The sequence below is a fragment of the Anabas testudineus genome, chromosome 14 (genome assembly GCF_900324465.2).
Source record: "Anabas testudineus chromosome 14, fAnaTes1.2, whole genome shotgun sequence".
Lineage (NCBI taxonomy): Eukaryota > Metazoa > Chordata > Actinopteri > Anabantiformes > Anabantidae > Anabas > Anabas testudineus.
In genome coordinates, this window is record NC_046623.1 from 9,003,166 (window position 1) to 9,025,034 (window position 21,869).

At 39.4% G+C, this 21,869-nt stretch overlaps 2 protein-coding genes and 1 long non-coding RNA gene across 3 annotated transcripts; 2 read left to right on the forward strand and 1 right to left on the reverse strand.

Annotated features, from left to right (window-relative positions):
- Positions 1 to 4,217: 4,217 nt before the first annotated feature.
- LOC113168988 lies at positions 4,218 to 9,213 on the reverse strand. The gene is made up of 3 exons (XR_003299531.1): positions 9,141 to 9,213; positions 6,111 to 6,206; positions 4,218 to 4,707 (listed from the first exon to the last, which is right to left on the reverse strand). It is a non-coding gene; the product is annotated as an uncharacterized LOC113168988 (long non-coding RNA).
- LOC113168987 (wiskott-Aldrich syndrome protein family member 3-like) lies at positions 8,882 to 15,174 on the forward strand. Its single transcript, XM_026370095.1, has 9 exons — positions 8,882 to 9,045; positions 10,490 to 10,657; positions 11,779 to 11,913; positions 11,989 to 12,142; positions 12,234 to 12,351; positions 12,444 to 12,628; positions 12,874 to 13,089; positions 13,181 to 13,485; positions 14,305 to 15,174. Exons 2-9 carry the CDS (start codon positions 10,525 to 10,527, stop codon positions 14,460 to 14,462), a joined length of 1,404 nt encoding a protein of 467 aa, XP_026225880.1. The 5' UTR covers positions 8,882 to 9,045; positions 10,490 to 10,524; the 3' UTR covers positions 14,463 to 15,174.
- A 1,215-nt stretch (positions 15,175 to 16,389) lies between these two features.
- On the forward strand, positions 16,390 to 21,412 carry LOC113170740 (V-type proton ATPase catalytic subunit A-like). The gene is made up of 15 exons (XM_026372969.1): positions 16,390 to 16,515; positions 16,942 to 17,049; positions 17,361 to 17,489; positions 17,704 to 17,918; positions 18,000 to 18,137; positions 18,220 to 18,371; positions 18,491 to 18,653; positions 18,794 to 18,902; positions 19,023 to 19,145; positions 19,385 to 19,499; positions 19,841 to 19,904; positions 19,999 to 20,202; positions 20,333 to 20,427; positions 20,529 to 20,700; positions 20,812 to 21,412. The coding sequence occupies exons 2-15, from the start codon at positions 16,968 to 16,970 to the stop codon at positions 20,902 to 20,904; spliced, it is 1,854 nt and encodes a 617-aa protein (XP_026228754.1). The 5' UTR covers positions 16,390 to 16,515; positions 16,942 to 16,967; the 3' UTR covers positions 20,905 to 21,412.
- The last annotated feature ends 457 nt before the right edge of the window (positions 21,413 to 21,869 follow it).

Genomic DNA, 21,869 nt, shown 5'->3' on the forward strand with positions numbered 1-21,869 from the left:
ACATATTAATCTTTTGCTGTTCATTTGACTGTGAAATCTTTGGAATCACTTTGTCTAAAGACCAATGAGGGAAGTTTATCTTTGAACCCGCCTTGTGGAACGTTTACAGATTATTTGGAGTTTCACACATGACATAAGTGCATATTTTACGCTCAACTTTAAACTAATTAATAAGATACAGTTTTAAAATATTAAGTGTTATGAAATGTCTTAGTTAAGCTAACAACAATAGCCTCTTAAAAAGAGGATTTTCCTTTGAAGGCCAGGCCAAGAGAAACAATTCTGTCAGACCCCTGAGCCTCAGCAAAGACCTACAAAGAGCAATTTCTGAAAGGATGAGGAGTGCTGAGAAATAATAGAAAAGCAAATGTTGAGAAATGAGAGCTAAGGAGACTAGAAAATGTTATAGATTGTATAAAGATGCTATTAAATGCAATTCCCAGGGGAGAAAACAAAACAAAGACCAGCTGAGAGGGGTACTGGCTGAGGTCAAATTGTGTCAACCTGAGTTACGTTCAGATGGGTGCACTGAAGTTGACCTGTGTACAAAGTGTAAGCCTGCACCGACCTGTTTGAAAAGCCCACTTTCATTCCAGTTCCTTGATGTCATTATATCTCCAGTGGGCCATGTGCCTTTAGTTGACAGCCTCCTGGTTTGATGACATTATATTTTCACAGGCACCCATCGGTGAAAGCGTCCCCAGATCGGCTGCATTTGTGAAATGGCACATTTGTGATGGCAACAAATTAGGCCATTCATAAATTAGGAACAATGACAAGAATCTCAGTATTTAGAGTTTAAGTTTCACTGACCTGTTCTGGTGAGGGAGCACAGGCTTTAATGGCTGCGTCCTCCCCGTGGGTAAGGTTTGACGTGTTTAGCTTATCACTAAAATTTGTTTTATTTTCTAGGAAAGCAACACAGTCTTTGCCAGTTAGCAGAGGATTACATGAAAATGACTTGGTTAGCAACAGATGCATGTTTATTAACATTATTAAATGTATTGCAACAAACATCAATGACCCCCACGTTTCTGTTGCAGCTCGTCAGAATTTCATACAAGGTAGTCATGTCATTATTGACAGTGGTTGTACCTGAATCAATTAAACTGATGACATCTCATTGTGATGAGCCCATTTACAGAAACACCAAACACACTCAGCTGCTGGTATTTATTGATACCTTGGCCGTAAAAAGAAATGAGGGCCGCTTGCCCAGTATCCCTGCCAGGAGGTTCAGTGACAATTTAATATACAGTAAGAAAAAAATGAAAATACAGGGCTCACATGGCCATATATTTTCTTCTCCTGAGACCTTTATGTATTATAGTGGCAAGAAAATGTATGTGAACCTTTTGGAATTTCATTTATCATAAAATCTCTGATCATAAAATCTGATCTTCATCTAGGTCAAGAGTGTTAACAAATAATGTAATGTACCTGGGGAATATCTAAAGTCTTTGTAACCACCTGTAACCACTCACTTTGTAACCCTTTCCAGCTTTATGCAAATTAACAATTCTTGAACGTAGATCATCTGAAAGCTCCTTTTGGGGAGGCATGGCTCACATAAGCGTATTCTTCTTGTGCGGAAGTTAGAGATAGCTCTAGTCCACATCTCCAAACTAATTTTCTTAACTTATGCTAAGACCCGTCTCCAATTTGATTTTTTGAGGTCATTATTCAAAGTGTTCACATATTTTTTCCACTTGCACTATTTTTATTATTATTTATTTATTTTTATTTTTATGTTTGTTCTTAATAAACACATGAAAGATCAGAATTCTTTTCACATACTTCCACTGTTATACATAAATGCCAGCTCAGTAGCAGAAAATATATACGTCCACGTGTGCCCTCCTTCATTCTGCTGAGACTAAACCTACGGGTAGAATAAGGTTTTACAAAGTTTTCATATAGGAGAAGACTATTTCTTCATGGGAGTGTGCACTGAACCTCAAAGGTTAAATGAACCTGTCAAAAAATAAATCACTACGTCTTGACAATAAATGAGAATTGTTGTTGGTTAACATTTTTAAGCAATAATTTATTGACAACCAAATCTTCTACAACCTAATAGGCCCAAACAGGCATGACCATTATACACTCAACTCAGAAATTATCCACTTTCATTTTTTTCCACATTATCACACATGGTCAAAACTGTAATTAACTATTATTTAAGCAACAATGTGAGCTCAATGGTCCTTTCAAGTGTTAATGATTTGGTTAAATGAGCAACACACAGTATGTGGATCTTCCACCATTTGACAATAAGAACTAAATACCTCAATTATATTCAGTAATAGTACAATTTAGGTATTACCGTCCAATCTAATGATGGGGATATAGCCAAAGATGTGGGACTAAGGTCTGTATAAATGTCTTATAAAAGTAAATATATATATATATATTCATATTATTAGTAATTGTTTCTCAGAAAATTTTATTTAAATCACCAGCTTCTACAGGAAGAAGAAGCTGCATAAGATTTCCACCTGATGCTCAATATATTTAGTTAGATATCCACCTTGTGGTCAGACAGTAGTACTACACATATTAGTACTTATACTCTATGTCTTCAATTATTGATGAATACTGCCAACAAACCCTTTCTACCATAGGCTGGCATTTTGTAATATATCCTAGTCTCCAGATCTAAATACAAGCACACAGTTGTTTCAGTTACTGTACTGTACTCAAGACAGCAGCTGAATTGCATTTCCTTAATTAACATTTTGATCCAGCAATTTTAACCCAAAAGCTAGTCATGTCTGTTTGATATTTATAAATGCAGCTTATGTTTACATGCCTAAACTAATCTGGACTAGGAATCAAATAGTGTTGACTACTAATTTCCTCCTCTTTATATCGCTATTTGGATTCAAGTGCCTTAAAACTCTCTTTGGCCTCACGTGCATTGCAAGATCTGCTGTGTTGGTACTGGATCTTCTTTTTTTCTCCTGGCTGCACTTCATGGCCTTGTCTACTTTGCAGCGATATTGTCTTTTCTTCCTACCACCCAACACACACGATGAGATTCCTCGGCGCACACAGTCACACAGGCTTTTAGACACTCATTAGCCCCTTCTAATACAATAAGTGTCAACTTCCATTACATGGTGCTGGATTGGATATCAGGATTGGAAACCTACCAAGGCTCCACACAAGGGGTGTGACCCCCTCTTGCATGGTATTGTCTTTCAACTACAATGTTGAATTGTCTTCTCTCTGCTTTCACTAATGCAAATAAATTGTAAATATCTAAAATAGAACTACGTACATTTTAAACAAAGTGAAACATACAGTTTCACATCTCTATCATCACTATCTCTGGAGGTACAACTAAATTGACACATTCCTTCATTGTGTGGATCTTCGTGTTAACTTGGGGTTTGTTTCAGACCAGGCAGCTGTTTAAGGATCCACCACGCCCCCACCCTATTCAAGCCTGTTGTCTCACAGATGAGCAGCACATGCAGAGTTGTAAAAAAATCTTAATTAAGACTCCTAATTCTCTGTGCCGTCGCCTGACCAAGGCTGTGCACTCACGTGAAGCGCTGCTGAACACTGTATGAGCGTAGACGTTGTCGGATAGCGACTGTTTTTCTTTTAAATGAGTGAAGATATTTGTATATTTAGCTTATAAGGAAAGAATATATCATGCTGTGTATAAACTCCTCCTTTTCAAGAAAATATAGTATTTGTGTGTTTGTAATAGTTTAGTTTATTATTTTTTTATATTTTGAAATTTAACATCTAGAGTTCTCAGCTTTGAGGAGTGTGGTGTATTAACAGATGAACAGTTTACATGCACATGTTAATGGACTTTCCTCATTATACCAAGAAGCTACCGTATACTGTACATCACCACACAGATAAAAATATGAAGTGACAAGTGTTTGCCACTGTAAAAGTGATTCCAGCTCTGGGTTTTGTTTGTAGCCTTTCGGTTGGGAAGCTTCTCCCTCTAAGCGGTGGCAAAGGGCATGTGGTCCTCTGCGCGCAGCAGATGCCCCGAAGACGACTTGCGACAGATGAGTCGAAAATGAGCGTGACATGTGTTAAACAGGCGAAGCACCACAGCACTGACATTTGACAATATGATGGGCGTAGGCAATCATTATTGTCTCCACTTAAGAAAGCGGTAAATATTCAGAACTTGTCTTGGAAATTCATGTCTTGGAAAGCAAAAGTCAGAATGCAAATTAGCCTGAGAAGAGTTTATTAAGGATTGAGTTGTTTGAACAGACTAATCAGACTCAAACAAAGCAGATATTTTGCTGTAAATGTGCAAAATCCCATCATAGACATTTGGGATTTTATGACAAAACAAATGTTAAAATTGAATAAACAATAATTTTAAAATTTCAATTGTAAGGGTCAGAGTTTGTGAATTTTGTCCTCATCCTCTTGTACTCATCTCCACACCCACACAGACCTTCGACCTGGGTCCTTCCTGCATGACAAAGGTGCCAATGATGGTGAGTCAGGCATGAGGAGGAACATGCCAAGGAGATGCCCCCTCCTCCTTTCACCCCATCTACCCACCCTCCAGAACCATTTGGACCACAGGGAATGGGTTAATCACATTAGAGGCCCAGAAGAGAGATGGGAAGTAGACAGTACCGTGACAGCCGGGGTAGCACTGGCACGACTAATCCCGTTAGGCCAAGGAAAAAGGGGGACGCCATCGCGCCTACAAGGCTGAGAAAGAAAAAAACATTTTCCCAGGAATGAGTTCACCTGTATGGTAACACAGAGAAGTTGGCCTGTTGATGCCTATTAGAAGAAACAATCGTACTTGGCACGTACAAATGTTTTTTTTCATGCTGGGCACCACTTGATTGTCAGTGCCTGTAAAAAAAAAAAAAAAAAAAAAAAAAAAGAACGGCAGCAGACAGTGGCATTGCATGAGATCCTCTTTCATGCCACGGTGAAGCAACCCCTTTCAATCGAGCGCTATCAGTCTCCCAGAGAGTGAGAAGATGGGGAGGGGTGCTGTAAGAAGGATAGAGCTTACTTTATCTGCCTTTGTAAGTGCACCCGAGTTCAACCTTAATGCAAACCTTTGCAGGCAGGATATGAATAGGATGTTCTCTATAAAAATATATCCTGCTGGGTAATCCAGCAGATGGCCACAGCAGCGGACACTACAAGCGCGGCTCACAACTGCAGGGGTACAGTGACAGGGAACGTCCGATCCACTCTTCAGCCTGGGAGATGTGGAATCAAGGTTCTTAACTCCCCTTAGCAACGCTGGGAAACAGAGCCGTCAGTTTAGATCCATCAAGTTTCTACTTAATCTCGCTCACCGTTTTTTTTTTTCTCCCCATTTTCTCCTTTTTTTTTTTTTGTATCTTGCCCTTTTGTTGTGGGGATTAAGCCAAGTGGTAAAACAGTGATTTAATGATCTTTCCATGGCTATATGCACCACTTAAACCATGAGACAAACAAACTGAGGCATTCTACGAGTCACCCCCTCTAAAGGCGGCTGCTCAGGAACTGTGAGGCTTTTGATACAGCATTACACTCTGGCTGATTATTCTTCCCACTGTCGTGTGATGTGCTGCCGTCTGCTATGGGAAAATTTAAGGTTTTGTGTTTTGTAAAGGCCCATTGTAAAAAAGTTGAGAAGAAAACAGTTGGATAATTACTTGGTGATAGATTTATAATAATAGGGTATGGTTAATTTTACTTATCTGCCAATGCAGGAAAGGAGTCACACTATTAAATTAAGCATTTCTACAGATAATTATTTTAAAATTAAGTAAACTATAACTATTTAGAGCTGTTATTGATTAATTCAACCATGAGTTCACTGTTCTGTCAGACTACGTTCATTATAATATACATGTTCACAAAAGGGATGAGAAGTCCTATGTGTTATGAATGAAAATATAACAATTACTAAATGTGCAACAGATCCATCTCTAAGACAACACAACTCCATCGTGCTCTGAAAAAATGTTACCCAGGAACTTTATTTGCAATAGTGTTGTAATATCCCCAAATATGAAACACTTGTTTAATGCCATTATACTGACATGAAGTGTTAAATGTTTTTGATTAAAGTGTTTACTCAGGTTTTTCAAAACCTGCTCTCTTACCTGGGATTGGTGATTGTCTAAAGGAAGAAGTAGGACTCAACAAGGTGACTCAAGTGGTGCTCCTTCATCTCCCACAGGGCCGATGAGCAGCAGGATCTATTTAGTGAACAAATACATTACAAAGCAGTTCTAAATGTAATATACATTATAAATACAAGACATTTGTGACAAGTGTCTAAAATAGTACACTCTAAATTTTAATTTGTAACTATTTAACAGAGACAGCTATTAACTGCTCATTCACTTGTACTACCAACAATAGCCAACAGAGGGCACCAAGATAAAAGTGGATCAGCATCAAGTCATACTTCGTGCTTTTATTATTATATGTTAGCCTAATATTTTTATTTAATATTTAATATTTAATATTTCTTTATATTTGATACACACGGTGCCATGTTGCGGGACTGTTATGAGGACATTAACTAAGGTTTGCAGATTTAATAAGTCATTTAAATGTTTCATGACCAGGGATCATGAATCATCTCCTCACCTGTAGGTGCTTGGCTGATTATTATGATTCTGCTGCTCCATATTTCCTGTAATCTATCATAATTAAAATGGTCACCTCTACAACCATGGATGGATTACTGAATTCACCTTTAAGGCGTGACCCTGAGAGCCTGAGAGATTAAGGGGCCGCAGGGCCACAAAGTCTATATGAAGGGACTTAATATGTCTTGTTAAAAAGGCAAAGAGCTCAATTACAACATATAAAATCTCCACATACAGATTCAAAACAACCAAAAAGGGATGTGATATAACCTCAATGAGATGGAAAAATATAAGAAAGAGATGTATCAAGTATATTATTTTACAGTACCTTCAACTAAAATGAACCAATTTGTCTCTTTTAAAGTCATTTATTATATTGAGATTTTCTTTTTCTATAGTGAGACTAAGACAAAAAAGACGATTAACTTCTACACTGTTACGCAGCTCAGGGTGTGTGGGTGTGTGTCTATGTGGGGCACTCAGTGTTACTGGCAAGGTACTGGCAGTGATCAATAATGAGCATAATAGGAGGACAAATATCAGGAGAGTCAGTCTGTGGCAGTGCGTAATGGATGATAGAAATGCTAGTGGGATTGTGTGCAGAAGCTGTTTGGCTTCACTGTGTGAAACCAGCAGGGTCAATGATGGTGATAATGGGGAGGGTAAGTAGTGTATTGGGGTTAATACTTCTGATCTGGAGATTATGGCATAAAATATGGAAGATCCCTCAGAGGAAAAAACAATAGACCTTGATTTAAGATTGAACTGCAGTTTAGACATGATTCCTTCCTGGTGTCAGTCAGAAAAAGCTTGATCTCTGTGTTTTCATTTGCTATAATTGGTTGGTTATTGGTTGAACATGACATCAGTAGGATGTGCCTATACTGTTTACACTCCGGCATGTTAATGGGGGTTAAAATATAGTTTTTTTTATGCAGGTTAAAGTATTTCCTGTTTGAGTCCTGTGCAACACAACATTAAAACCATGAGGTGGATTTAATATTGTGGTGGATTGGTGTCAAAATTGTATCAAAAAGACAATGCAAATGCAACAAAACCCATCACCTCACCCAACTTCAGTTTTAATAAGGATTTTTTTTACCTGGCTCTGTCCAAAGCTAAAACAAAAATCTTCTTTCTAGCAGTATATATCTGGTTGGGTTTAGACCAGTACCAAAATGTAAAAATGAAAATGTAAGTGGATATGGCATATGTGCATATTTCGTGGGATTCAGGTTGATAATAAACACTTAAGTAGTTTCTCCCTGCTTCCAGTGTTCTAGCTTAGACAAATCCTGATCTTCGCTAAAAGTTGAAATAACTGTCTTTTACTTTTACACTAATATAGTTTGATTAAACAATGCGTCTTTAAAACAAGCAATACAATAATATGAATTATAGTTTCAGGGTGTGATAAAGATCTAAGCCACATATCTGGGTTACACTACTCCCTCCCACAATCCAGATGATGCCATCTGTGAGAAAGGAGCAGCGAGTGTGTGTGTGTGTGTGTGTGTGTGTGTGTGTGTGTGTGTGTGTGTGTGTGTGGTGTCTCATTTAAGTATTAATCCAGGTTGTCTACACGTTGCTGTTAATGCCAAATGTCAATGCCAAAAGCTGAAGACGAAATAGAAAACACATGGCTGATGAGCTGCAACACACGAGAGTACTAGGTAGACATTTAAAGGCTGCAGAGCCAGGTGCACAAATTAAGAAAAAATAGAAAACGTGATTTATTACATAAAAGCATTTCATGCTAATCTAGCAGCAAATGCACTGAAGCTATAGTCAGTTGATCTGCAGAAGACTAATCAAACAATGTTTGATGTGATCTTCAGGAGAAAATCCCAAATGCATCCAAAAGATGTCAGGATATACTTCTGTCTGTTCTTTATGACACTGTGACACTTTTTCTATTCCAACAAAACAAGTAATTGTAATGACTCTTCAATTGGCTGTATAATGGTGGAGTAAAGTCAATGACTTATCAAGAAAAGCACCATAATATCATATGAGTTGATCATTTTAGAGTATGTCTACTTATTGGTTGGATCCCTTTTTTTATGTTAATAATAATAATGAGAAACTGTCAAATCACCATCTGATTCATAGAAGGCAGCTTGTGAGTTACAGTCCAAAAAATAGGACTAATGCATCCTGAAATAAAACACTGGATGTCAACTGGATGCTGGCTTGACGACTGTGATTGGATGACAGGAGTAAATCTGCTGAAATCCCCTTCATGGGATCAAGCTGTGATTTGGACCAGAGAGATTTGTTTTCAGAGTGAACTCGGCCCTGCAGAGATGAGTACGGTCAGTGCCCAACACAGACCTGCAGCAGGCCAGCAGAGAGTTGCTCTAACTTGGATGATGAGAGAGGTTGGACCCGGCTGTCACTGCTGAGTTGAACCAGCGAACAAGCTAGCTGCCGCTTTATGGTAGGAAAGACGCACAACTGTGTTTTTAAGCTCAGGGTGCCGCCTACATGTTAGCATATACATCGTGTTTTGTTTAAATGTACCGAAGACGTTACCTGTTGTCACATGTTGAATCTTTCTGTCGAGAAAAACAAAACAAAGTTTTACTTCCGGCCTCCAGGTTTAAACGTAACGCACTGAATTATGGGTAATTTGCGGCGTTTAATGACGGTACAATTGTACGTCAAAATTAAAATTCTAACTTCGAGGTAATAAAAAATGTTTTCTTTTTTGTTCTCATATAAATTAACTACTTTATAAAAAAAACACTTACTGATAGACTCATGGATTTTGAAGGTGGATTGTTTCATGCATCTCTGTCTCCATCTAATCCCAGTCTGATGCTGATGCTGAGGTCAAAGCTCAGTGGGGGTCACGGCATCTCCTGCAGACCTTTTTTGTTGCTGCACATAGTTCTTTACAACTCTTGCTGTGCAAAAAGCTCATAAAGCTAATGTGAGGCTTTGACAACCTGTGCTACACAAATCAAGTGTTTAAGGCTGTAGCTAACAATTATTTTCATTTTAATTAGTCTACCAATTATCTTTTCTATTAATTGATCAATATTAAAGGTCAAACAATAGTGAGAAATACTGATGCCAACTTGCACAATCCAAGAAGCCAGAAGCATTGATTCACCGTCTTTGCTTTTAAAAAATGTTAACTCTGTTTTTCTGTAGGTCTAGTCAATTAATGGTCTCATTGTTTCAGTGCTACAAAAGTTACAACCTTCGTTAATACCACCCTGTGCGTACTCATCATGTTCTCTATTTTGTGTGCTTTCATAGACTAAATATAAAAAATATGGTAGTTATGGTAAGTTGATGTGCTTAATGTCACTGTTCTGCTGGCTCACCCACACCTGTAAATGATGGGTTTCACCCAATACCTTGTTGTAACTCCATTTGATACAGAAGTGTAAAGTGATTTGCAAATTCACAAATTGCCACATCTGTTGTCTTCAGACCTCTAATTTCACAATAACCTCACTGAATAAAACAGCTGTTAATTCTTTAAAAAATGCTCAGTAGCGTACAACATCTGTACCACTTTGAGAGGTGGTGATAAATTATGACATTCAACAGCAAGTGGCCCATTATTCTTAACAGCAAAAAATAACGCATTCATAGACGGTTAATTTGATGCAGTCAGTTGTACACTCCTCCTAAACTAATCAAAACTAAAGAATATAACATGGCATGTATTATAAAAAACTGACTGAACTGAAATTAAATTACAGAAAGTACTGGAAATGGTTACTGGTTGTACTGTTACATGCAATGACTGGCAGTATGCTTGAAACATGGGTCAGTGTAGCATATGCATTACCATTTTGTGTGTTAGTAGTTTATTTCTGCAGGTTGTCCTGTCCACTGAGCTGTCAGCAATGTCCTCTGTCTCACAGCAGGTGCTGCTGTGGCAGAAATGTGAGAAGGAGTCATGCCACTGGTCAAAAGAAACATTGAGCCTTGGCACCTGTGCCACGGTGCAGTGCCCGACGGAATTGGTAACGAGCTGGAATGTGTAACCAACAACACGCTGTCTGCCATCATCCGCCAGCTCAGTAGTCTGAGTAAGTGCAGCACAGTTTCATTCTGCAGGGGGTGTTTGACAATGTCCAGATGCTTCTTCAACCTGAGATTATGACATGAGGGAATTATAAGTAAAACAAGTCCATTGAAAGTTGTGGTGTGAGTGATGGATGGTGATGGTTAAGCAAAGGAGAGCAATGCAATACAGAACGATTTCTAACCTCTCAGTGTCATCTCACATAATATTTTAACCCAAATATGGTGGTTATCAGAAAGCATGAATCAATGAATGATGAGAAATTACTAATAGGCTTTCAGATGATTTAAACATGGCATGGTTACATTTTCTATTTTGCATTAGAAGTGTCTGCATTTTCTTAATCCTTGACAGATAATTATCAGAAAGAGGCTTTTAACCAGTCACAGAGCAACATGAATAGCATCTTAAAAACAAAGCCATTATCTCCTCACTGTTAGTTAATGTACATTGTTATGCAACACTGTATTCACTCTACCTGTCTACTGTTCAATCTAACCTGCCAATTTATACAGAAGCAGAGTGGTTTAAAAGGTTATTATGGTTTGGTATGGCAGTGTGTGTGTGTGTGTGTGTGTGTGTGTGTAGGCATACATGTGTTGAAGGATTGAAGGAAAGGACTATTTTAGGAAGAAAATTTCCTCCTGGACATCTGGCCAATGGATATTCTGATAAGTGTGTGTGTGTGTGTGCGCGGGAGCGCGCGGATTTAGTGAAGTTACGGGAGATTAGAGCTTACTGTAAAGCTTTGTATTACAGGCAGAGAAAACAGAGAGTGAGTGGGTGGAGACACAAACACAAGCAGTCTAATGATAGCTACCACATTAAGTGGATCGGAGTTGCCTTGACGTGTGCCATTCATGCTGTTTTGTGCAGAGGCCAAGTACTGGATGTTTATGTATAGATAAATATGATAGATTCAAAATTAAAAATAATATTTTATACGATAGGACTAAATAGATATCAAACATAAACTCATTGTTATGTAGTTGCTTCTTTATTATAAATACAGTGTACAGTTTACATACAACGTCTGATTTGGCTCTATTTTATGAGAAATGCATGACTCTCTGTTTATTAAGACACTTTTCTGTATTTTCTTCTGCTTTCTTTCTCTGGTTACAGGTAAACATGCAGAAAATGTTTTTGGGGAGCTTTTTAATGAGGCAAACACCTTCTATGTGCGTGCAAACTCTCTCCAGGACCGTATTGACCGCTTGTCCATCAAGGTTGCCCAGCTGGACTCTAGCGTGGAGGAGGGTTAGTTCATTGGAGATCTCTTATTGCCTCGCGCTTTATGTTAAACGTGTAAAACTTTGTCCTGCTATTTTGCAGTCTCACTCCAGGACATAAACATGAGAAAGGCATTCAAAAGCTCCACTGTCCAGGACCAGCAGGTTTTGTCAAACTGCAGCATGCCAAGCTCTGTAGCGGACATGTACAACAACAGCTGCAGGCCTCCTCCCCTCAGCACGCTCAGTGCTTACAGGTACTGTAATGTGTTTTGTTGTGAAAAGTCGACAGTTACATTTTTATCTATAGCATCTGATCTAATGTGAGAAATTGCTTCTTAAATACAGAGAGGATTCAACTGATGCAATGAAGTTCTACTCTGACCCATCATACTTTTTTGACTTGTGGAAGGAAAAAATGCTTCAAGACACAGAAGACAAGAGGAAAGAAAGGAGAAGGCAAAGGGTGAAAGCTCTACCCACTGCTTTATTTTTATGTATTTATTTATCAAATAGTTCTTCCTTGTCATGGTCTGTCCGTCCTTAAATATTTCACAGGAACAGAAACGATCTGTGGAAAGCAGCACCCTTCAGCGTGAGGTGAAGAAGGTGAGAAAGGCACGAAACCGCAGGCAAGAGTGGAACATGATGGCAATGGATAAAGAGCTTCGCCCCGACCACCGCCATCCGCAGACTCTTCGGCGAGGGACATCATCTGAGGGCTCTCTTTCCCCAGATGGCAGGTTAGTTACTAATGCTAAAATGTTATGAGGATTGTCATAATAGTGTGGTGTCATAAAATTTCTATTTAAATAATTAAGAAATATTTATCTTGAAAATACAACTTTAACAAGATACATTTTAGACAGAGATTAGAAGCAACAATTGTAAATCTAATCTTTGTTTTGTAAAGCTTCAGTTAATTATGTAGCAACAAATTCGCCATCTGGATGAGAAGCTCTTTCATTGTCTTTCATTGTTCATCCAGGCCTGACTTCCCCGACTACCCTGTCCCTCCACCGCCTGCCCACGCTACTTGTAACTATGCCAAGTCTCATGATTATGAGCCAGGGAACCCACACCCTTCACCACCTGTGGAGCATGAATACCACAGCATTGATGTCAACTACAAGAGAGTAACCTATGCCACAGCCGAGCCTCACACTGCAGAGCGAATGAACGGTTCAATACGTCCACATGCAGAGTAGGTTTGTTTGTCATTTGCATAATCAGATAAAGAATTAAATACAGTATGACTTGTCTAACATAATCCTCTTTCTGCCACTGTCCGCCAGCTCTCTGTCTCCACCTCCTGCTTCGGGCCCACACATCCCATCAGCACAGACGGCCTTTGGTTTTCGTCTTGGTGCACTACCACCGACTCCACATAATGGAGTTTTACATGTAGGCCCAGGCTACCCACTCCCACCTTTACCTCCTCCGGGAGCTTGCATGGTCCCTCCTCCCCCAGGTCCTCCACCTCCACCTCTCCCTCCCCCCGCTGCACCGGCACACCTAGCAGGGTTCAGTGAAGGCAGCAGAGCTGAGATTAAACCTGTGAAAGATGCAAGAAGTGACCTGCTGTCTGCCATCCGCATGGGTAAGTAGAGCTATCCTTTGGTGTCAAGCGCATGGTTTGGCTTTGTTTTCTGCTCGTCAGATATATGCAGTCAGACTTATCTCAAAAAATATCTGCTGCTCTGTACATGACCCTGTGCATGGAAGGTGAGCATTGGCAGCATTTCAAAGTACTCTGCCCCCTCCATTCGTTTTCCGACCACCAGGTGGTGCAAAGTCCCGTCCTCATCATTTGACCACATCGATGCTAAGAAGAGAAACCTGACAATGTAGTAATCAGTGAGACATTTGTCTTCCTGAATGTAGATTTCCTCCCTCCACCTCTCAGTCTCATGTGTTTGTCACCAGTCACACACTAGTTGAAAAACTAGTTCTTCACTATGTTAAGACAGAAACAAATGAAACAACAAGTCAACTGTCAATATTTACTGTGTATACATTCACAAGTGATTTTTAGGCTTAGGGAAATACGAGAATAATAAAAATACGAGCTTGGTAGAAATTGTCTACAGAGCAGCAGAGCAGATAAAAAAGTCGTTGTTACATGTTCCTTACTGGTACAATCAAACAGTAGCAGCAGGAAGACGGAGAACAGAGATAGAAAACTGTGTGTTCATCTGATGATCAGTCAGAACAAGCCGAACACAAAGTGTAGAAAATTTAAATTAAGCAGTTAATCGCAGTAATCTGCACCATCCACTTCTGAGCAACTGCAGGTAGAAGAGACAGACATGTCTTCCTCCCGTCCTCCCCTCACAATTATACTTAGCCTGTGAAAATGAAACTGTAGAACACTGTACAATACTTGATTTTATGTTAATATACCGTTTGCCACTATTAGGCATCCAGCTAAAGAAAGTCCAAGAGCAGCAAGAGCAGCAGAACAAGCGAGAACCTGTGGGTAACGACGTTGCCACCATCCTGTCCAGACGCATTGCAGTGGAGTACAGCGAATCTGATGAAGACTCTGAGCTGGATGAAAACGAGTGGTCGGACTGATCAAACACAAACCACAGTAAATCTTAAGTAACTCCTTTTGGTTTGATCTTCTGACTCTCCACCCAGGACCACCACTGTCAGACCACCTTGACTTCATCTGATATGATTCATACTACACTGCTATACTCATTTCCTATGGGGAAAATGCATAAATTAGCTGTTTGTATATCACTGTCATAAATGTAATAATTGTAGTGTAAATGTTTAGTTTTCTACCACTGATGAAAGTGTTTAACACCTTTGCTTTTCATACTTTGACTAGTCAAAATGTCTGCTATGAAACTGACCTTGTATTTATGAATGAATGCACCATTATAAAGTAAAGCTTTGAAGGATTGAAGTATGTATTGAAGTATACTTATTGACATATTTATGTTTATACACAAACATAAATATGTATATCACACATTCCTGAGAATATTTAGGACTTAATGTACATCCCTTTATTGTTTGTGACTGATGAATAATTCTACTGGACATTTGAGAATTTCTACCTCAATTTGTCACATTTTGAAACAGCCCAAAACATATAAGTCAAATAAAAACAGCACAAACCATACAAGGTATCTTCAACCCTCAGGACCCTCACCATACTTATAGGTGGAGGCTGCCACAAGCTACAGTAAGAGAAACCAAGACGAGTTAGAATGTTATCTGTCTAAAGGAAAACTAGAAACCTTAACTAGAAAACCATACCAATTGATAATACTAAGCAAACAGTACTAAAGTAAAAAATGTAATAAAACTCCAGCCAACCATCAAGCTGTACCTTTCCCCCTGCACCTGTGTACTACATTTGGGTAAAATTTCCTGATATATGACAGTACGACCTGATCAAATTGGATCCAGCAACATGAGGGCTTAGCATTCATGCTCCAAACACTAGGATCATGACTTGGATCATGACAGATTTGGCAAAGAACAAGAATTGGGAAATTTGTTTGCCATCATTAACATTGGAAGTGCATTAGAAATGAATCTTTTAATGGCCAGAATGAAAGAGCTATGACCACCAAGCAGAACCTGTGTCTTTGTTCATTTTGGATATGTGACTTTTAAGACACAAAAATTGTAATCCTAGCATCTGAATGGTAATAAATAAACAATAAAGCTGCCAAAAAACACTCCATCTTGTTTACATTATAGTCATATACTAAAGTTCTAAAAACAGAAGTCATAAAAGCACTGTCAGCAATTTATTTCAATTAATGAATGAACACACTTGAATGACAACGTTTGTTGTGTTTCAAGAAGCAAAGAAGCGTAAACAGCAGAATTCAAACTTCCTAAAGGACATTTTGAACCAAAGAGTCAATCGAAGCCTCAGACACCATCCTCTGTGTTGTATAAATAAACATTGTTGTTTCAGAGGACAGAGACGCACTGGTGACATTCAGAGCAGATAACGCTCCGGTGTGTAACTGAAGGTTGCCAAGCAGAAACAGCATACCGGCTTAAAGGAAGGGTGAATCATTCAACCAAATACAGACATGACCCATGTAAAGATTTATCTAAACTGAGTGATATGCTGTCTCTAAATTAAAAAAACAAAACAAACACACACACACACACACACACACACACACACACACACACACACACACACACACAAACACACACACACAGAGTTTTCTTTGCTACACAAAGAGAAGCTTTACAAAGACAAAAAAAGACAAAAGGAGTCCAGGAAATAGGACCATAAAGCTCTTTTAGTATGGATGAACTTTTAAATATACTTTGGCATCACTTATATAGCATGCCACTTTTTGAGGGATCTCTTAAAAGCCTCACTTGTAGCTTAAATCCTGTTTCACTGGCTGAAAAAAGTATTCCTTTAGCGTTTCTGTCCAGCAGAGGTCAGTAAGGTCCCTCTGAGCCTTGTGGCCTCGGTGAAGATGTTTCTTCATGTGACTGGACGGTACTCGGCAGGATGTTGAGCACAGTAAAGCTCCTCCTCAGACTCATAAGTGACAGTCCTGTGGCCGGCAGGTGATGAAACTTGTCATCAGTCTACTACGTTGAACAAACTGAACAACAGGAACAATAGGGCAAGGTAAGATGTTGTTGTAGTAATAGAATACAAGTGGCAGGATTTATAAACTATATCATTTTTGTAAAATTATAATGCAGATCTTGGACCGGACTAAGTTAAGTTACTTTTGGTGTACTTGAGTAAAGAATGCTAAGTGGTATGTCTACATGTAATCAGAGATGAACTGAGTTTCTGTGGTTACACGTTTGTAGAATTTGTGTAATACTTATAAACACAGCATATCCTCAGTGTATCCTCAACTTACTTGACTTTATCTAAAGTTGAAACGATAAAACTATAAAGTGTTTTGGAGCCTCAGTTCCAACAGACCTTCATAAAAGTGGGGTCATACATTTGCTGTTCAACTTCTGCTTGGCCGTCATCATTAACTTTGTTTGAGTGTTTTCGCTTTAAATGACTGGCCAGTGTCTCATATCGGTTCTTCAGGAATTTCTAGGACGCAATCAATCGAGATGGATATCTCAGCACTGCCTAAAATCCAGGATGAGGACCGGGAAAGCAAGTTTGGATTTGTACATGGAGTTTCTGGACCAGGTCTGGTTTATTGCTCTTCTTGGGGGTCAGATTGCATTGTTTGACACGTCAAATCTGTTTGCAATATATCATTATTACAGCTACCACATAAGGTAGACAAAGATAAAATATGTGTCTTTTCACACTATTTCTACCTCATTCTAAGAGAAAACAAAATGATCTTCTATCACAAGTTTTGTAATTTAACTGTAGATGTAATATATGCATTAATGTTTTATATATAATTTTCAGATTTTCAGTAAGTTCCTCATCTGACAGATTAGTTCCTGTCACGTCATCAATTTCTATACTTTTCTCTTTATTGTCAACAGTCGTGACAGCTACTGCCATGGCTGGATCGGTCATGTACGAGCTGGTTCGTGTAGGTCACAGTGAGCTGGTGGGTGAAATCATCCGTTTAGAGGGAGACATGGCAACTATTCAGGTCTATGAGGAGACTTGTATCCTTTGAGCCACACATCCCTCACCTGTAGTTTAACATGTAACAAACCATGTCACAGTCTTCTGTACAGGTGAAGTACAGAAATAATACATTTTACAAAAGACTGTAAAATGTAGTCGGAGTCAGTACACTCACAGCATCTGTATTTGTTGACAAAACTAGAGTCCATAGTGGTTGCAGTTTGTTTTGTTTCCCCTGACTTCGTGCTACAGCCGGTGTGTGTGTCGGTGACCCTGTCCTTGGAACCGGAAAACCTCTCTCTGTAGAGCTGGGACCAGGAATCATGGGAGCCATCTTTGATGGTATCCAACGTCCACTGACAGAGATCAGCTCACTCAGTAAAAGCATCTACATCCCAAGAGGAGTAAACATTGGTGCTCTTAACAGGGACCTCAAATGGGACTTTACCCCCAGCAAGAGTCTTCGAGTAAGAACACTACATTTGTCTGTGGATGTTTCCCCTGTGCAACAGTTCTGACTGATTATTTACACATGATCCCCTCTCCAGGTTGGCAGCCACGTAACAGGTGGCGATATCTACGGCACAGTGTTTGAAAACTCTTTAATCAAGCATAAGATGATGCTTCCACCTCGCAAAAGAGGCACCGTCACCTACCTGGCCCCACCTGGAAACTATGACCTAACTGTGAGTGCTTGTACTAAACCAAATGCTCCTCTGTCTGACTGAACGTCCTGTGAAATCGATTTTCTGATCTTGTTGCATTCAGGATGTGGTTCTGGAGCTCGACTTTGAAGGTGTGAAGGAAAAGTTGACCATGATGCAGGTGTGGCCAGTGCGACAGGTCCGTCCAGTGTTAGAGAAACTACCAGGAAATTATCCTCTGCTGACTGGTCAGAGAGTTCTGGATGCACTTTTCCCGTGAGTAACCATATCAAGAAAAAATAATCACTATTCTGGCTTCATAGCATCTGGTCCTTAGTTGTGAAGTGCTTGCAAGTTGCTTCTCTGACTATCTGCTAAATATTTTTGCTGAATAGCTGTGTGCAGGGTGGAACTACTGCCATACCAGGAGCCTTTGGATGTGGAAAGACTGTAATCTCACAGTCGTTGTCCAAGTACTCCAACAGTGATGTCATCATCTATGTCGGCTGTGGTGAACGTGGAAATGAAATGTCTGAAGTGCTGCGCGACTTTCCCGAGGTTGGTGGAGAAATGACATACATATAGATGCACTGCTCTTCACCTTCATCTATGAAGTAAACAAGCAAAGAGAGGAAAGGAGAAAAACTATAGCAACTTTGTTCACATTGTAAACTGATAACACTCATCTTGCACCACAGCTTACTATGGAAGTCGATGGCAAAGTTGAGAGCATCATGAAGAGAACGGCACTTGTTGCCAATACATCCAATATGCCTGTGGCTGCCAGAGAGGCTTCCATTTACACAGGTACCAGCTATTCTATATAACAGTATCCTGTTTGTCTGTACTTTCTTAAACAGGTTAACATCAAGAAAAACATTTTTAATTGTTTAAAGAATTAATTCATGGTTGCTATTGCCTCTGCAGGTATTACACTTTCTGAATATTTTCGAGATATGGGTTACAATGTGAGCATGATGGCCGACTCTACATCTCGATGGGCTGAAGCTCTGAGAGAAATCTCTGGAAGATTGGCTGAAATGCCTGCTGGTACGTTCACTGGTTACATCTGACTTACAGTCGCAGAAATTTCTTTCATGTATAAAAGATGTGCCATTATGGCTGTTGTGTGTAAACCTTAAATTTACTATGCAGTCATATATGCATAAAATGGGAGGGTTTGTGATTTTTTTTTTTTTTACTTATTTGAATTTGTCCAGTCTGTGCTCAGACTGCAGATAAGATGCTGTGAACCAGTTACAGTTTGTTGTGCATATTGTTCCTTGTAGACAGTGGTTATCCTGCTTACCTGGGAGCCAGGCTCGCCTCCTTCTATGAGCGCGCTGGACGTGTGAAGTGCCTGGGAAATCCAGAAAGAGAAGGCAGTGTCAGCATTGTGGGAGCGTGAGTTGACCTCCAACAAGCAGGGAAACTTTTTATTATTTATCTGCTAAACACTTTAAGGCACTAGGACATGTAATAGTGAAACCAACTTACAATACACTAAGTATAAATTCAATACTTTAATTTATCCAGAAAATGCAGAACAACTACTTGCAAAACGTCTTCTTCACCATCTCACTTTCATAAAGTTTTGAAAATTTGTGCAAAATACTGGATGTTGAAAAAGTTTCTGCTTTATTATAGCTTAACTTTTTTCCGATTAAGTTCTACCAAAGCAATTCTTCTAAAAGGTGTATGATCTATTATTAGGATGATTGATTCTTTAACATTCTTTTTCTCAGTGTGTCGCCCCCTGGTGGAGACTTCTCAGATCCAGTCACTTCAGCCACTTTGGGCATTGTCCAAGTAAGTAATGAATAGGGAGTCTTCAGCACATGAGCCCTACATTGACCCCTGAACACCATTCAGTCATTCTGCTGTTTGTCTGTTGTTTTCATAGGTCTTCTGGGGTTTGGACAAGAAGCTGGCTCAGAGAAAACACTTCCCTTCTGTAAACTGGCTGATCAGTTACAGCAAGTACATGCGAGCTCTGGACGACTATTACGACAAACATTTCCCTGAGTTTGTTCCTCTCCGTACAAAAGCCAAGGAGATTCTACAGGAGGAGGAAGACCTGGCTGAAATCGTGCAGCTTGTGGGCAAGGTGAGGCTGGTTAAGATTATACAACATGGTAACACAAACTATGATGTCAGAGGCCAAAAATGATGTCTTATCTGTGGCTCAGGTCACAGTAAAAGTTAACTGAATGATATTGATGACCTCGTGCTTACAGGCCTCTCTTGCCGAGAGTGACAAGATCACTCTAGAAGTTGCTAAGCTCATTAAGGATGACTTCCTGCAGCAGAACGGCTACACCCCTTATGACAGGTTAAAATGAACCAGCCAACCACAAAACACACAGTTCCATCCAGTACGCTTCACTTGGTGTTGTGAGCTTCAACCTTTTTCTCTCTCTGTCCTTCTTGCAGATATTGTCCCTTCTACAAAACTGTTGGCATCCTCTCAAACATGGTTGCTTTCTATGAGATGGCCCGACGCTTGGTGGAGGTCACAGCACAGAGTGAGAACAAAGTCACATGGGCCATCATCAAGGAACAAATGGGAGAAATCCTGTACAAGATTAGCTCCATGAAGTTCAAGGTACATAATTGTTCTTCATTTTTGGAAGAGACGACCATTTTCTGTCTGGTTTTAATCACTCAGCATAAATAACTTCAATATTAATATAATGTCTGTCTATGGATTCTTTAGGACCCTCTTAAGGATGGCGAAGCTAAAATCAAAGCAGAATATGCCCAGCTGCTGGAGGAGATGCAGAACGCCTTCCGGTCCCTGGAAGAATAAGTTTGTTACCTCTGCTTTTTGAATGTCTCCCTCAGTCAGTGAACTCCTTTTTGTGTTTTAGTCCATTTAAGCATTCCATGAGCTGGTCCGGTAAGCATTTGATTTGTTGATTTCTGACGAGTGTACTTTGAAAATACAGCCCTGAGCACTGGAAATCTCCTAAGACACCTTCAACCAGGTCAATACTGAATACAGTCAGTGGCTGAAATTAGTGGGCCCCAATCAGGTGCTGCACTTGAACGCAACTTGCAGCTGCACAAGGAGTTTAAAGGATGTGACAGTGATCAATACTATAAATACAGAAGATTAATCAAATCGAACCATGACTAAAGTGAAAGAAGCTGTGTGTTGTATCACAGGGTTTAAAGCTTTCGTCCACATGTTACCTTTTAAGTATGATTATTGATGTTATGGATTATATATTTATGTATAAAAGGTGTGAATGAACGAGTCTGTTGTGTTTTAACAGTCTCAATAATAAATTGGTGCCTTGCTGTTCTGTGAAGAACTGTATTTGTCTTTCTTATCAAATTCATTATTAGAAGCTTCATTTTCACTGACACTGAGAATCAGTCACAGATTCAGTAGAGGACTCTCACCTCTAGGTGGCACACACACGCTGCTTCAGTGTGGTGAGGTAATCTTTTGAAATCCAATTTTCTCATATATTTATTTCTCTATTCATTAGAAGGAGTGAATTCTGTGATTAAGCTTTAAATCTGACAACTACTGTCAAAGGGAACAGAACAAAAGAACAAACAACATAACTTTCTGTCATTATGGACAGTCATAACTTTTAATTGAGTCATTTATAATAGAACAGTGTCTAGTCACCCACTACCCACATCATTAGATGAAGGTGAACACCCAGGTACTTCTAAGAGTCTACTCTCTCAATGTCCATTCCCTGGATGTTCACTGACGAGGGGAGCAACAGAACTTATCAGCAGGACTAAAACCCTTTA

What these genes read in the sequence shown, in the direction of transcription:
- LOC113168987 (XM_026370095.1), top strand. Translation starts at nt 10,525, where the DNA reads ATGCCACTGGTCAAAAGAAACATTGAGCCTTGGCACCTGTGCCACGGT. An exon ending in TCAATACGTCCACATGCAGA is followed by an intron (nt 13,090 to 13,180) that starts GTAGGTTTGTTT and finishes ACTGTCCGCCAG; the next exon opens with CTCTCTGTCTCCACCTCCTG. An exon ending in GCTGTCTGCCATCCGCATGG is followed by an intron (nt 13,486 to 14,304) that starts GTAAGTAGAGCT and finishes TGCCACTATTAG; the next exon opens with GCATCCAGCTAAAGAAAGTC.
- LOC113170740 (XM_026372969.1), top strand. Translation starts at nt 16,968, where the DNA reads ATGGATATCTCAGCACTGCCTAAAATCCAGGATGAGGACCGGGAAAGC. An exon ending in CCCCCAGCAAGAGTCTTCGA is followed by an intron (nt 17,919 to 17,999) that starts GTAAGAACACTA and finishes TCCCCTCTCCAG; the next exon opens with GTTGGCAGCCACGTAACAGG. An exon ending in TTAGCTCCATGAAGTTCAAG is followed by an intron (nt 20,701 to 20,811) that starts GTACATAATTGT and finishes TGGATTCTTTAG; the next exon opens with GACCCTCTTAAGGATGGCGA.